Source organism: Heterodontus francisci, chromosome 23 (genome assembly GCF_036365525.1).
Source record: "Heterodontus francisci isolate sHetFra1 chromosome 23, sHetFra1.hap1, whole genome shotgun sequence".
Lineage (NCBI taxonomy): Eukaryota > Metazoa > Chordata > Chondrichthyes > Heterodontiformes > Heterodontidae > Heterodontus > Heterodontus francisci.
The window spans coordinates 9,322,829-9,338,714 of record NC_090393.1 but is presented as its reverse complement, the minus strand read 5'-3'; the positions used below and the strand labels follow the sequence as shown (position 1 = coordinate 9,338,714).

The 15,886-nt window shown below is 44.0% G+C and overlaps 1 protein-coding gene across 3 annotated transcripts in view; it reads right to left on the bottom strand.

Moving 5' to 3' along the window:
• The window catches only part of ankle2 (ankyrin repeat and LEM domain containing 2), a 45,493-nt gene that overhangs the window by 21,768 nt on the left and 7,839 nt on the right, over positions 1-15,886 (bottom strand). For 2 of the 3 annotated variants that reach the window (XM_068054645.1, XM_068054644.1), the window contains 2 exons: positions 8,737-9,237; positions 1,521-1,715 (listed from right to left, as the gene is read on the bottom strand). In XM_068054645.1, coding sequence (XP_067910746.1) covers positions 1,521-1,715; positions 8,737-9,226 — 685 coding nt within the window. In that variant the 5' untranslated portion in view covers positions 9,227-9,237. The remainder of the gene's footprint in view (positions 1-1,520; positions 1,716-8,736; positions 9,238-15,886) is intronic. The other variant, XM_068054646.1, reaches the window with a different exon arrangement.

Sequence of the window (15,886 nt, the reverse complement as noted above, 5' to 3'; positions counted from 1 at the left end):
AGCTTTTCTCATTCTAAGACAAAGCAAAGGTCACTATTCCATAGGACAGTGGCGCAATGTAGTATGGTGGTGTTTACAAAGAACAGACTAGTGGCAAGGAGGATTTGGTCCTGTAGCTGTACATGGGAACTAACAAGCTTCTGTGGCAGGAAAGGAAGGGAAACAGGAGTATGGAAAAGAAAACTGGCACAAAGAACATTCCTGGGCTACTTTTGATCATTGTTCCTATGAAAAGCATCAATGGGCAGTATTATCAAACTCAGAGAAAGCAAGAACTGCAATTCTTTTCTATTTGGATAGCTTGCTCGGCGTTGAGTAAATGAATGCTGAAATCTTTTCCATATCCTCAGTATTATATATTTCCTGTATCAGGACTAATATTTTCCCCACATATTGAAACAAGTATTTCACCAGAAATATCTCAGGTTGCATTTTACTCCCTTTAAATCAGAGCTTTCTGATAATTTGTACATTTCCATAAGAATTACAAAAATCCTCTCAAGAATGCATATATGGATCTGACATAACAGTCCAATTTTTAAAAATATATTTTTGTTCCATATCCTGATATTCTTAATCTTTGGGTTTTAAAAATCAACTTTTATCAGTTAGCTGTTTCAAATGGAGAGAGAACATTTTTGACCAATCTGAATTTTCTGCAATGATCAGCCTGTAGGATAGTGCAGAGGAAGAACAACATGATCACAGATTTGCAACAGAAGCCAAAAAATAAACAAGAACAAATCTATATTTTGTTCTTGCATTAGCAGAATCCAACCTAACATTCAAAATACATTAACACTTAAACTGGAAACAATCCTTTATCCAAGCAGGATGTGATTGAAGTATAATTTGTTTTCCCTGACCTAAAATGTTGTAATGTGTAATTCTACAAGGAATGCTAGCCCTCCAGTATTGTGCCCAAATGGCCATTCTACATTTGACAGCCTGCACAGCAAGTGCTGGCGATTTTTTGACCATGAGGTCACTGCAGATTAGCTCAAACCTGCCCTCACCTGACAGTCACTTTCACATTCCCAGCTGAGGTTCCCGGAAAGTGAATGGGAACCTTGGCAGGCTTGATTTTCAAGAGGAGAGGGAGGGAAAAAAAATAATTTAATTGGTTTTATTCCTTCACATCATACTTGTGTGATCTGTAATTAAGGACATACATCTAGCAATAGTGTTTTATGATAAAGTATTGCAGGAGCTTATGAGAAATAGACTCGTGCTCAAACTAGCATTTACTGGAACACAAAAGTAAGTTACACTACGCGAAAATTATCATTGGTCTACCCAATCCAGAGTCAAAATCTGAAAAAGGTATTAATTTCACCTTTTGGTTGTGAATTTGTTATGAAGGTTAGAACAGTGGAAATAATTCTCCGACATAACACATTTACTTTTAGAAAAATATCAAAGTAGGTTTTAAATCTGAAAGTCAAACACATTTTTGGTGAAGTCATAGGAAAAGCACAAAACTGTCAAAATGCACAAGAAGCAAGATGACAACAGTTTACCTCTGTTACCAATCACACTGGCTTTCAATGGAGATATGCACGCAGATGACTTGCTCGGGGAGGGGTAGTAGTCGCAAATACCTCTGGCAAACTTTTCTGCATCTTCTCTGTTAGTGAAAGCTTTGAACCGAGATCCTCTCATCATCTTTACAGCTTGAAGAGCTTCTTTCTTATCCAAATAGACATACACTTTGTCTGTTAGGAAAGCATAGAAAGCAATTGCAAAAAAGGATTTGCTAAGCCAATGCTCATGTACAGAAAACACCAATTATAACAATCAACATCACCATGTCTCTGAAACTAGTTTTACTGCCATCAAGATGAAGCGTAGTGGATTGGGCAACCTCTTCCCATTTTGGCATAGTGGTAATGTCACTGGACTAGTGATCAAGAAGCCCAGGCTAATGCCCGGGGGACAGAGGTTCAAATCCCACCATGGCAGCGAGTGGAATTTAAATTCAATTCATTAATAAAAATCTGGAATTGAAAGCTAGTCTCAGTAATGGTGCCACAAAACTATCATTGATTGTTGTAAAAGCCCATCAGGTTCACTAATGCCCTTTAGGGAAGGGAATCTGCTGCCCTGACCTGGTCTGGCCTACATGTAACTCCAGACCTACAGCAATGTGGTGGACTTTCAACTGCCCTCTGAAATGGCCTAGTAAGCCACTCAGTTGTTCAAGGGCAATTAGGGATGGCAACAAATGCTGGCCTTGCCAGTGACGCCCATATCCCATGAAAGAATTTTTAAAAATTCATATGATTGCACAGAACACAGATTTGGAGTTGGAAATAATTAGTTTAAATTGTTACCTAGGACATCCTGCATTGCTATGGAGGTAGATGACGCAGAGGGTGCCTTTTGGTGGTTTGATATGTATGCTTGCTAACAGACAAGTAGTTGGCTTTTGGAAAGCTGCTGGCTTCAGACAGGCAATTGGTCACAGAGAAAGCAGTTGGCTTTGGGAGCAGCTGGGCTTAGGAACAAAGAGGTCATTGGGAACCAGGGGTGTTTCTGTTTTGAGTAAGGCCCGTGCTCAAGCTGGAAAGTCCAGATTCGGGAGGTGTTCCAAGAGAACTGGAGGATTTGCCTAGCCAAAGCTAGAGGGAAAAATCCCCAGGAGACCTCAAAACTTGGAAGACTGCGAAGAAACAACAAAGTGATTGATGACAACGCTACTTCATCAGGATGCGCCGCGGTGCGCATATGCGCACACGGTCTCAGGCCCTCTGCGCATGCGCAGATGACGTCATCGTGTAACGTCATCTTCCTCGGGGAACACGCCAGGTTGGCCTTTGCGCATGCGCAAACTGGTCCTGGCAATCCGGACCGCAGCGCATGCGCAGAGGGCCTGAGACCATGTGCGCATGTGCGTCAATCTTCCGAAAGCTTCGGCGCGAGTTTTTGAAAATGGAAGGAGGAGAGGTTTCGTCGGGCATTTTATTTCAATTATTTAGTCATTTTGGACATTTGCTTCATTTTTATTAGACAGAGGAGATTGTTCCAAGGTAAGTTGCTCTGAAAATACATTTCAAGGGAGGGGGGGGGGGGGGGGGGGGGGGGGAGAGGGAAGGGGAGGGGGGGAGAGGGAAGGGGGGGGGGGGGAGGGAAGGGGGGGGGGGAGGAAGGGGGGGGGGGGGGGAGGGAAGGGGGGGGGGGAGAGGGAAGGGGGGGGGGGGGGAGAGGGGAAGGGGGGGGGGGAGAGGGAAGGGGGGGGGGGGAGAGGGAAGGGGGGGGGAAGAGGGAAGGGGGGGGGAGAGGGAAGGGGGGGGGGGAGAGGGAAGGGGGGGGGGGGAGAGGGAAGGGGGGGGGGGAGAGGGAAGGGGGGGGGGGAGAGGGAAGGGGGGGGGGGAGAGGGAAGGGGGGGGGCGAGAGGGAAGGGGGGGGGGGAGAGGAAGGGGGGGGGAGAGGGAAGGGGGGGGGGGGAGAGGGAAGGGGGGGGGAGAGGGAAGGGGGGGGGGAGAGGGAAGGGGGGGGGGAGAGGGAAGGGGGGGGAGAGGGAAGGGGGAAGGGGGGGGAGGAGGGAAGGGGGGGGGGGGAAGAGGGAAGGGGGGGGGGAAGAGGGAAGGGGGGGGGGGGAGGGCAGGGGGGGGGGGGGAGGGCAGGGGGGGGGGGGGGGGAGGGAAGGGGGGGGGGGGGGGGAGGGAAGGGGGGGGGGGGGGGGGGGAGGGAAGGGGGGGGGGGGGGGGGAGGGGGGGTAATTTGCCCAACAATTGCCCTGAAGCACCTTCGGATGGAGGTGGCCACGCGCTGGACATCAGTCGCGTGCCACAATCCAGGGATCCTGAGCTTTTCACCCCCATGGCCTAATGATCTGATGGACCATACATACGCTGCCTGTTCAAAGCTCCACTTCCCCCACCTGTGGTACCCTCTCCTTGCTGTTCAGTTACACAGTCACCTGTTCCTGCACCCATCCAAGCAGTGCACGTGGACACACAGCCACATGTTTCCCCATCCGCCCTTGAAACAACCATGCAGAGCCTTGTGAGACTCCGCAATTGCCAGCTGCTGCCTGTCAAGCAGAGAAGGCATCCAAAGGGGGTCAAGCACTTGGGGAACATTCAGCAAGAAGAGACTGAGCACTAAAAGAAACAAGCATGCAGTGTCCAGTGGTAGCACAAACGTGAATGCTCTTGCTGCGTACACAACTGGTGAGGTGGGAGTGCAGCCACACCGTTCTCCATCCTCAGTGTTGCTTTAAGGCAAAGGTAGATAAAAGAGAAAGAAATGGAAGATGATGCTGATAGTAGTAGGCAGGATTAAATGGGAATGGATGGGAAGACGCACGAGTAGCATAACCACTAGCAGGGAACAGCTGGGCTAAATGGCCTGCTTTATGTTCATAGTCCAAAAGAAATGTGCTTCTTTTTCCAGCACCCTCACATCATTCATGTTTTCCCTGAGAGCAGCATTGAACCATCACGAGATAGGGGCAGTTACATCATCCTGACTGCTACAGCTGAGGTAGGTACTAAGTGATTCATTGGCCTATACTGCAGAGCATAAAGCATGCGCAACAGTAATTTCATTGGAGGGAGGGAAGCTCTGACACTGATGTTCTTTCATTATTTCCTTTCATGTAAAATGTGCCCTTGAGAAAACAATCCTTGACACTTAAGGACGGCATTCCAGCAAAGGAGGCAGTGCGGGAGATGACGCAAGGATGTGATGATTCCTGCATCTGAGGTGGGTAATAAGTGCTTCATTGGCGACGTTATCAATTGGTGCCTTCACTGCAGAACTTAAAAAGGTGTGCGCAACAGTAATTTCAGTGGATGGAGGGAGGCAGCTCTGACACTGATTTGCTTTTCTTCTTTTCATGTAAAACATGCCGTCGAGAAAACAATCCTCGAGACTTACGGTCAGCATTCAAGCAACGAAGGCAACTGGATCATGCTGCGGAGCTCATCACGATGTGGAAAGGAACATTGCATTTATGGATGAATTGGGAATGCACATTGGGATGCGCTTGGGGAACATTCACCAAGAATAGACTGAGCTCAGACTCTTGTGACTTTGCCTTCTTTACATGGACAATACAGTAGTGGAATAGAGAGCCAAGCGTTCATTCACCACAAGGCTCTCCAGGAACAATCTCTTTAGCTGTGCATAGCAGAGACTCGGCCTGTCTGTCTAACGGGAATGCTGGACACAACACTCATGTATCCATGCACAGCAGTTCCTCGGATACTTAATGAACTTAATAAAACGTTTCAATAATTAAACCCAGAATTGTTGAGGTTTTGTTTTGCATGCTATTTCCCCGACTTTGCAACTGCACCAGATATTCAACTATGGTGGAAGGGGGGAGGGGTGGGTGAAAAGGGGGGAGGGGTGGGTGAAGAGGGGGGAGGGGTGGGTGAAGAGGGAGCATGCAAAATGCAGGGACCAGACAGTTGCAATGCCTGAAGTACTGTGGAGAAGGGGAGAAAGCAACTGGATTGGGCATCCGCAGCTGGAGGGAACGGCTGAATGGAGGGGGCCGGAAGCGAGAGGCCGTAGAGAGCCGCGGGGAGCGAGCGTGCGAAGACCTTGGTGTCACCGGGTCCAGGGACTGGGCATTAAATCTTTTGCTGTTGTGTTTATGGCGCATGCACAGAAAAAGGCAGTCCTCTTCCGTTCCCCAGCTCCCCCCCCCCCACTCTCTCCCCTTCCCCCCCCCCCCTCCCTTCCCCCCCCTCAGCACCGCTACCACTGCTCTCCCCGCCCCCCGCGCTGCTCTCCCCGGCCCGCTCCACTCTCACTCCAGCCATTGTATTCTGCCACGTGTTCGTTAGGTTGCCTCTGTGTGATTCTTTGACCAGCGCCATCTTTAGTCCTGGCAGCTGCTACAGTCGCAAGCTGTGACGTTATGGTGGCACATGCTGTAATTGCGCATGTGCCAAAACAGCGCCACCTACCGATTGCGTTGTCAACAATTGCGGTCAAGAAACAAAGGAAAAACGAAGTGAATTCCTAAGAGATGTGTAACACTTTGGATTGGTCCCAAGATCCTGTAATGTACAGGGGAACTCTTGGGGTGGAAGTAACAGTCAAACAGGAGCATTCTGTTGAGATTTAGAGTTTAAAGTATACATCTTCATGTTCAGTTAAAATTTTAAGTTGAAAGTATGTGTTTCCAAATCATAGCGTTGTGTTAGTCGTGTTGTGCTTTGTTTAACTTTTGTACAGTAAAGTTTTTTGTTTTAAATGTGAAATCTTGTGGTGTAATTCTTTCAGTAATAACTGGAAATTAGACTTTCTCTTTCTAAAAAAAAGTGTCCCTAAAGGGATTGTAACATCATGAAAATGGAAAAACAAGAAGGATATTAGAAGTAAATAATACCTGTTTCAAAATCAAACTAAGAATTCCTGTCCAGTTGTATTTCAAATCATCTGTACAGGAGAAGGAGGTTGTAAGCAGGAGTAGGCCATTGGGTCCCTCGAGCCTGCTCTGCCATTTAGTAAGGTCATGGTTGAACTTTCTACCTCACTTTCCCGTTCTATCCCCATATCCTTTGATGCCTTTACTTTCAATATAAAAGGAAATATTTTTTAATTTGCTTAAAAGTCTCTCTCTCACTGGATAGATGCCCCAAGGCCTTGATCCTTTTTGTCTTTGCGACCCCCTTCAGTTCCATGTGCCAGAACATGCCTTCAGATCGAAACAGTGACCTTAAAGGGTCAGACCAGATTAGCTAAACATTACAGTGTCCACCAGACTCCAAATAATTGGTGAAAAACATCTTTGTCATTGACACTTTTTTTTTGTTAAATTATTTGCTTCCTCCAGTTACTTTTCTCTCCATTCTTTTTCTGTTGTCTTTCTCCTGCTTGTTCTTTGTTTGTAACAGCTTCTTTTATGAAATTTATTTCCCTGTGCAAGGTGTCAGGGAGCTGAATCGTGTCAAGAGCAGCATTTAATCAAACAATACAGAGCCAAACTTGAACCAGTGGTGTGAAGCAAGTATTCCTTAGGTCAGGCCAGCATCTGCATTTTGACCACAAATAAAATTAAACAATCAGCGAAGCTTTTCAGACTGAAATGCCCGGCCGGCTATAAGAAATATTGCATTGAAGCCCTTCAAAAATGGTGACCGGAACTATCAAATGTGTGAATTATCTGCCAGCTTATCAGTGCAGGTATGGTTTACAAAACACTGGATAAGCACGTTAAAATACTGGGTTTTAATAGTATTATAGTGTTAAGCCTCAGTGCCTAGCATTTGAATTTGTTACTGTTGTTTTAACAGAATTGGTACCTTTAGGTTGTTACTACACTGAATAAATGAGATATACCTCCGCAGGCTTTAGATACGTTTAAACTGCCAGCTCCTCCCCATCCTACTGGTATTGTTTTGCTCCATTCGGCTTACCCCACACACAGGCATCAATAGGTAAATGACTTAAAATGTAAAACAGATTTAAAAGCCTGAGATAAATAGCCAGCGAGAAGTAGCAGACAATGAAAGCAGAAATTTGCAATACTCATGCCCCTGCTCCCAAAATAAGAACGCACGAATGCACAGCACAATTTTATGTATGTGTGGCCATATCCTATCAGCATGTTCAAGCATAAAAATAATTTATAATAGCATGCTAGGTCAGTGGCGGTATGGTGGAGAAGAACCAGCAAACAGGAATCTAAGTTTTTACTGCATACAGTTGAATCACCCCTGGGGTAAGAAATGCCTCCATGACAGCTTTGTTGATTCAGGAGTCAATTCAGCAGTACAGCTCAGCATTTTAAAACTTATAACAAAAGATAGATTTTGGGACAAATGTGGCCACTAAACATCAGATATTGCACTGATTTAACATCCAGTCATCTGAAATTCACACTCCTGATTAAAAAAGGGTTTTGATTTCAGTAAAATGGAAGAGAGAATTGATTTTGTTCTGAGGTGCTGAAGCCTTAGCTTGAAAAATTATATCCTGACATGCCAAAATTTATCTGTTATACAGAGCCTGTATGACACGCATCACTTCATCTCTCATTTCATTTTCAGAATAAATGCTTTGCGCTTAAGAAAAGCTAAGAAATTGCTGCCACAAGCACCAAAGCTAAAGTGTATAAACAGTACACAGCCAATTCTGTGCAACCAGGTCATTGAAATTAATTTCACTTAACATTCTTATAACTATTAGGAGGGCAGAAATCTCTATTCTATTATTTTAAACTGCACAGTGGCGTAGTAGTTAGCACCGCAGCCTCACAGCTCCAGGGACCCGGGTTCGATTCTGGGTACTGCCTGTGTGGAGTTTGCAAGTTCTCCCTGTGACCGCGTGGGTTTCTGCCGGGTGCTCCGGTTTCCTCCCACAGCAAAAGACTTGCAGGTGATAGGTAAATTGGCTGTTGTAAATTGCCCCTAGTGTAGGTAGGTGGTAGGGAATATGGGATTACTGTAGGGTTAGTATAAATGGGTGGTTGTTGGTCGGCACAGACTCGGTGAGCCGAATGGCCTGTTTCAGTGCTGTATCTCTAAATAAATAAATAAATTTGAACCCAGCTCGCAGAACTAAAGGGGAAAACGTTATAACCCACATCACCCAGTTCCTTCCTTCAGCCCTGCTCTACAGTTGGGTGCATATAATCCTTCAGGAGGCGGACTGATCATCTTGAAGAGGATGTTACGGTACTTAAAAGTTGACCTTTGAGGTTTCACTAACGACGAGCAGTACAAAGTCATGATAAAATTACATTTGGCATAACTATAATATTTAAATACTCACCACTCCTGGACAATATGTCATCCCAGACTGGACAAACCCCATAATAAAGTGAAGCGGAGGCAGTTAACCCTCCCGACATCTGCTCGGTACTGTTCCGTAAATCACTCGAATCTTTTGGCAAGTCTGACATTGCCGCCTCATCTGGAGGGTTCAGTCCCACATCATATCCAAAATGCCCATCTCTGCTAGCATTAGCATCTCTAGACGGATGGGACTCGCCAGTATGCGCCACAGAGCTGGAGTGAGATGCATCCATGGAGCGGCTACACAAAGCACTGATATCTTCAGGTTTTTCTGAATCATTGGTTAACTCAGGCGGCCCATCTGCTTCTCCCCCTCCCTGGCACTTCAACAAAGCCTGAGCTAACTTCTTCTCAAAAATGAAGCGGGTGGTCAAAGTTATGGGCCCATAGTTCAATCCTGCATTGAGAATTTCTTGTCTGAGTTCAGCAGGGGTAAGCTGCTTCAGTCTCATCAAAATAGCTTCCATCCTGTCTTTACCTGTGGAAAAGAGGGAAATAAATGTAAGAAAAAGTACAAAACGCTTGTCATAATATTGCTTTTACAAACTGACAAGAGTTCAACCTTCAATCCTTCAGTTTGAGTGTAACTGTGCAACTTTTGATCCTTTGTAGTAATTTTAACAAAAAAGCTCCATGTAACATGCAATAGCATTTCAGTAATTGATTTTACTATTTTGGATGGCAGGTAAAAGAACTAGATTCATAGCATTTCTCATGGAAGTTGAATAATATTAAGTTATATCTTTTTCCTCCCTTTACCCTGCCCTTCATTCCAATAAAACACATTGGGCAGATGCTATTCAGCACATAATTTAATGCAGTAGTTAAAAAAAGCATGATTTGGTTACAATAGCAAAATACTGCAAATTAAAGGCCTGCTACCTGACCCGAACCCGACGACGTGTCTGGTTCGGGTCGGGTCACACTTCCGGGTCCAGCATTCGGGGTCGGGTCGGACTGGATCGTACACGCTCTACCACCACCTCAGGTAAGTGACTTTAATGTTAATTTACTTTTTGGATTTTAAAGGTGGTTTTACTACAGTTATTTTAAGCTTGTGCAGGTAAGGAACAAAGTGAAAAATGGAAGATAGGTTAACTGATGGTCGGGTCGGTTGTGGGGAAAAAATGGAAGGACTCGGGCCGGGTCAGGCTCGGGGTCGGAGAGGGTTCTGTCGGGCTCGGGTCGGGTCTCATTTGCAGACCTGAGCAGGCCTTTATTGCAAATGCTGCAAATCTGAACTAAACAGAAAATGCTGGAAATACTCAGCTGGTCTGGCAGCATCTGTAGAGAAAACAGCGAATGTTTCAGGTTGATGACTTTTTGTCAACAAACGGGCCAGTTCAAACACACAGAAATGCTGATTGCTATTTTGTCACTAACATCTTTGACAAATTGTCTGCATCCTAGTGACATTACAGCAACGAGACCCTTTTCCACATATGAATTCTAGAATAAAACTAATGGAAAAACCTGTAAACTGAAAAAAAGGTAGCAAGTATTTATGGATCCCTTTAGTCTCCATTCTCAAAATGCATGCTATTTCACAGAAAAATTCATCTCTTCATTCAAACAGATTTGTTTCGGAATGAAAAACTCAGACAAATTATAAAATTAATCTGCTCCAAAAGAACGTATTTCATAGAATAATACAGCTCAGGAGGCCATTCATGCCCGTGCCAGCTCTTTGGTAGAGCTATCGTACTAGTCCCATTCCCCCTGCTTTCCACGTAATCCCGCAAATTTTTCCCCTTCAAGTATTTATCCAATTCCCTTTTGAAAGTTACAATCAAATCTGCTTCCGACATTCTTTCAAGCAACACATTCCAGATCACAAATGACACGCTATTTAAAAGAATGTTTTCTCATGACACTTGATTCTTTGCCCATAAATCTGTGTCTTCTGGTTACCACCCCAGAGTTTTCCTTATTTACTCTATCTAAAGCATTCATGATTTTGAGCACACTTATTAAATCTCCTCTTAACCTTTTCTACTCTGAGAACAAGCCTAGATTCTCCAGTCTCTCCACATAACTGAGACCTTCAGCCCTGGTCCCATTTTTGTACACCTCTTTGCTACTTCTGCCTTGAAATCTTTCCCGAAGTGTGGTGCCCAAAATTTAACACCCGAGGCCTAACTAGTGTTTTAGAAAGTTTTAGCAAAATTTCCTTACTTTTGCACCCGACGCCTATACTAATAAAGCCAAAGATCCCGTGCTTTTATTTTTAAAAAACTTTGGTTCTTTTAAAAAGAAATAATGCATCTGAAGAATGAAGGGTGAATAAATTGTGAACCCTGGTGTTCATCTCATGAGATCACAAACTGCCTCCAAACATGGAATAGAAACATAGAAACAGAAAATAGGAGCAGGAGTTGGCCATTCAGCCCTTTGAGCCTGCACCGCCATTCAATACGATCATGGCTGATTGTCCAAACTCAGTACCCTGTTCCCACTTTCTCCCCGTATCCCTTGATCCCATTAGCCCCAAGAACTATATCTAACTTTTCTTGAATATATTTAATGATTTGGCCTCAACTGCTTTCTGTGGCAGAGAATTCCACAGGTTCAACACTCTCTGGGTGAAGAAATCCCTCCTCATCTCAGCCCTAAATGGCTTACCCCTTATCCTTAGACTGTGACCCCTGGTCCTGGACTCTCCTTCCATTGGGAACATCCTTCCTGCATCTGGTCTGTCCAGTCCTGTTAGAATTTTGTAGATTTCGATGAGATCCCCTCTCATTCATCTAAACTCTAACGAATACAAGCCTAATCGACCCAATCGCTCTTCATACGTCAGTCCTGCCATCCCAGCAATCAGTCTGGCGAAGCTTCGCTGCACTCCCTCCATAATAAGAACATCCTTCCTCAAATAAGGAGACCAAAACTGCACACAATACTCCAGACGTAGTCTCACCAAGGCCTTGTATAATTGCAGCAAGACATCCTTGCTCTTGTACTCAAATCCTCTCGCTATGAAGGCCAACATACCATTTGCCATCTTAACTGCCTGCTGCACCTGCATGCTTACTTTCAGCGACTGGTGCACAAGGACACCCAGGTCTCGCTGCACCTCCCCCTTTCCCAATCTATCACTGTTCAGATAATCTGCCTTTCTGTTTTTGCCACCAAAGTGGATAACCTCACATTTATCCACATTATACTGCATGTGCCACATATATGTCCACTCACTCAACCTGTCCAAATCACACTGGAGCTTCTCTGCATCCTCCTCACGGCTCACACTCCCACCCAGCTTTGGATCGTCTGCAAACTTGGATATATTACATTTAATTCCCTCATCTATATCATTAATATATATTGTGAATAGCTGGGGTCCTAGCACTGATCCCTGCAACACCCCACTAGTCACTGCCTGCCACTCGGAAAAAGACCCGTTTATTCTTATCTAGTATATCTAGTATAGCTCTTGGCCATCCACAAAGAAAATCTTTTTTTAATAACGGTTTAATATTTCAGACTTTCCAAAAAAATTGCTATCTACAATAGATCCTTCATCCGAGTGTCACGGAAATGATCTTTACTGAAGAAAAATGTTTTCCCTTTTCTGTATTAAAAATACATTTTCGATTCTTTTTGTATTACCATAAATAAAGTGTGTAACATTTAAATTTGGGTCTTATGAGTAATCTCCAACACAAGGAGGTTCAAAACAGCACTTAATCATAAATCTCTTGTAACTTTACAATTAATCTGCAATTTAACTTTGGCTTCATCTATGCTCTTAGCAGGATTTCTGGGGGGAAAATTGCTGATCAATAAAATACAATAAGCAATGGATGCTGGTTTGTGTGTTTTGTCCAACCCAGCATGATAATTCTCAACATGGTTACCATCTTGCTCATCTGTTTACTTAAGGCACTCCAATTACTAAAATTAGAATTCATTTTTAAAATGTTATATTTCTGTCTAAACATGTCTTAGCTTATAAAAGACAGCTTTTACCTCACATTTGCCCGCTCTAACAAACTTTCAACTTACAGATGGTTCTTCTGCTCATTGTCCCATACTGCAACTGGGCAATAACCCATGACCTTTATATCAACAAGAAATAATCATATAGAAGCCAATGTTCTTTGCATATTTATTAGATCATGCGATCATTTACAGGAACATTTATAGAATTGGTTTGTGCAATGCTGCAGTCTTACTTTGTCAGATGTTAAGATTGGGCAAATTCATTTGTCCTGGTCATGAAAACCCTTTATGCCAAATGGGACATATTAATTTCATCGGCTGGAAAATTAGCTTAGACTTTTAATGGAAAAACTCCTAGAAGTTGACTTTTAAAAAAACTAGCAGCCAAGATAGCCACTGCAATTTACATTTGAAACACCAGGAGACTGGACTGGAGACAGAGTCTAACAGAAGCTCAGCCAGAACAATGGCTTGCCCTAAGTGATTGAATTACCTAAAATATCTTTATCAGCACAGCCGTCAAGGCCATTCCCACCCACTGACTTTGAAAGAGCCAAGCCCCTCCAAGTGTGGATGAACACCCTGTGGCATGTAGCACTTTGAATTTCATTAGAAGATTCCAGAAAAAGCCTCATTGGAAACAAAGGAGAGTGACCGACCCACATGACTGCCAGCTCATCTCTAAGTAAACTAAAGTTTTGTGACACAGTAGGCAGACAGGCAGTAACTGAGGGTACAGCGGTGAAGATGGCAGCTGCTCCCAGAGTCTCTCTCTCTTTCGCGCTCTCTCTCTCTCCCCAGGAAAGATCAAGAAAAGAACCGTCTGCGACTGGGGGACCCCCTCTGAGCCTACAGACTGCTACAGCCAGCAACTAGGGGAAAGAGAATCAACCAATTCTGCCTTCAGGAACACCACCACCTGCAAGTTCCCCTCCAAGCCACACACAATCCTGACTTGGAACTATATCGCCGTTCCTTCACTGTTGCTGGGTCAAAATCCTGGAACTCACTTCCTAACAGCACTGTGGGTATACCTACCACGCATGGACTGCAGCGGTTCAAGGCAGCAGCTCACCACCAGCTTCTCAAGGGCAATTAGAGATGCGCAATAAATGCTGACCTAACCAGTGACGCCCACATCCCATTATCGAATAAAAGAAAAACCTTGAGCAAAGCAAGCCAACCACAGTGCACTTGGACCAGTGAGGACTTCAAGACTGCAGCTTCAACCGAGGACTACTGGACTTGCAAACTGTATTTAAGTTCCATTTATTCTGGACTTTAATCCAACCACCAAATCGGTTTCCCTCTGTAATCTATTTGTGTGTGCGCGCGTGCGTGTGACTCTCGCGTGAATGTGTAGTGTATTTTTAGTATTTTAAATCGGGTTAAAGTGGCAAGTGTAATAAACTTACCTCTTTCTTGTTTAAACTCGAGAAAACCTGTCCGATTGGTTCTTTGCAATCACATTAGAGGAGTGAGGTAAAACACTCACTGAGGTGGTAAGCATAACCACTGTTTTTAACAAAGGAGTAAACCCTGAGACCACCCCCGCCCCCCCAACCAAAACCTGGCTGTAACTGTCTTATTTATTTTCATTAATGGAGGGAGGGTACACAACCTTTTTTGAGAAAGTGACAAATACAGAATTCAGTAATTTATCAAATACAGTATCACAGGATCCAACATTACTTATCATAATTAAACAATTGTGGCATTTGTGACAATTTGTGACATACCAACAAAACTAAATATAATTTTCATACAGCTTAACTAAAATTACTTTTGCTAACCAACATAAGAGTCATTTTAATTCTGAATGTAAAGATCTTCCTTATTGTGATTATAGCAAGGAGATTGGTTGACTAGATGATGATTACAGGGCAGCAATCCAAATTGCGGGGGTTCAGGTGGCAAAGCAAGCTGCAACAGCAAAGTTCCAGCAGTCTGTCAACTGGACCCTGAGATTGGAATAATGCCTGCAATCCTTTGACATCTAGTATTGTTAAATACATGCTTTCAAAAATAAATCAGCTTCTCTTAACTTTGCAATTTGGTGCATGACTATCCGGTTACAGTAGAGAGCTCACTATCCTCCATAAAATTGTACAAGTTTCCTAAAATGTTCCATCTTTCGCCTTGTGTCTACTGCGGCTTTTATGCTGTATACATGACTTCCTTATGAAGTTAATTCAGTGCAACACAATGCTACAAATTTTCCATGGAAGAATGCCAGAAGTAAAAATAACAGATGGATAGGGATGTGAATCAGACTTACTAATCTGAAACCTTAGCTTCGCATAAAGTTTTAATTCCCTCTTCAGAATCTTACACATTATGAACACTTGTAAAGATAAAGGATCTGTCCCATTTTGAAATCTTCTGCCATGACTGAATGTCAGTCTCAAGTGTGCTTGAAGCCCTAGTGCATGCTGTGGTATAAGTCACCCGGATCCCACTTTTGATTCCTGCTCGGTGTTGAGTTAATTGCTCGTAACGAAGGCAACAATTAGGATGCAATAGTAAGCCACAGTGTTTCGGGACTGGGGAGGGGAAATCAGCAAGCATACGTGTGTGTGGTGTGTGTTTGTGTCCATGCGCGCACAAGAGAGACCAGTCACACTATGGTTTCCGAGTGAAACTACTAATGTTGCTAAATTATGGACAGTGTTACAACTGGATTGCAATTTGGGTGAAACTCAAAGAGCCTTTATGGCCATCAGAGAGTCTGAGTTGGACTGAAAATTCCAGAGAAGGAGGATTGGGTGCTTGATCCACTTTATCATCTAGTCCCATCTTTGGTCAATAGTTGGTTTCCAAGAAAGGAATGCACCCAGAAAGAAGTGCCTCACTATACTGGGTAATGTTGAATGCATGCATCTCCCCCTCCCCACCACGTGACTGATGATCCAAATCCATTTCTACACAACAAGCAAACCTTTGAAATAAGTATAATAGCTTCCGTCACCAAGAAAAAATTGTTCTATCCTTATACAAAAGAGTAGGTAACTTGCACCCAGGCTTTCACCAATGCCACTCTTCTGATAGCAGTAAGAGTTGTGCGGCAGTTACTAAATTGACTCAAGCTCCCAAATTACGGGCACAGTGAATATAAATGTGGGCACACAACCACTGCATCCAGTATGTGCCCGGAAAGGTGGCAGGTGACAGTGGTGCAGATATTTAAA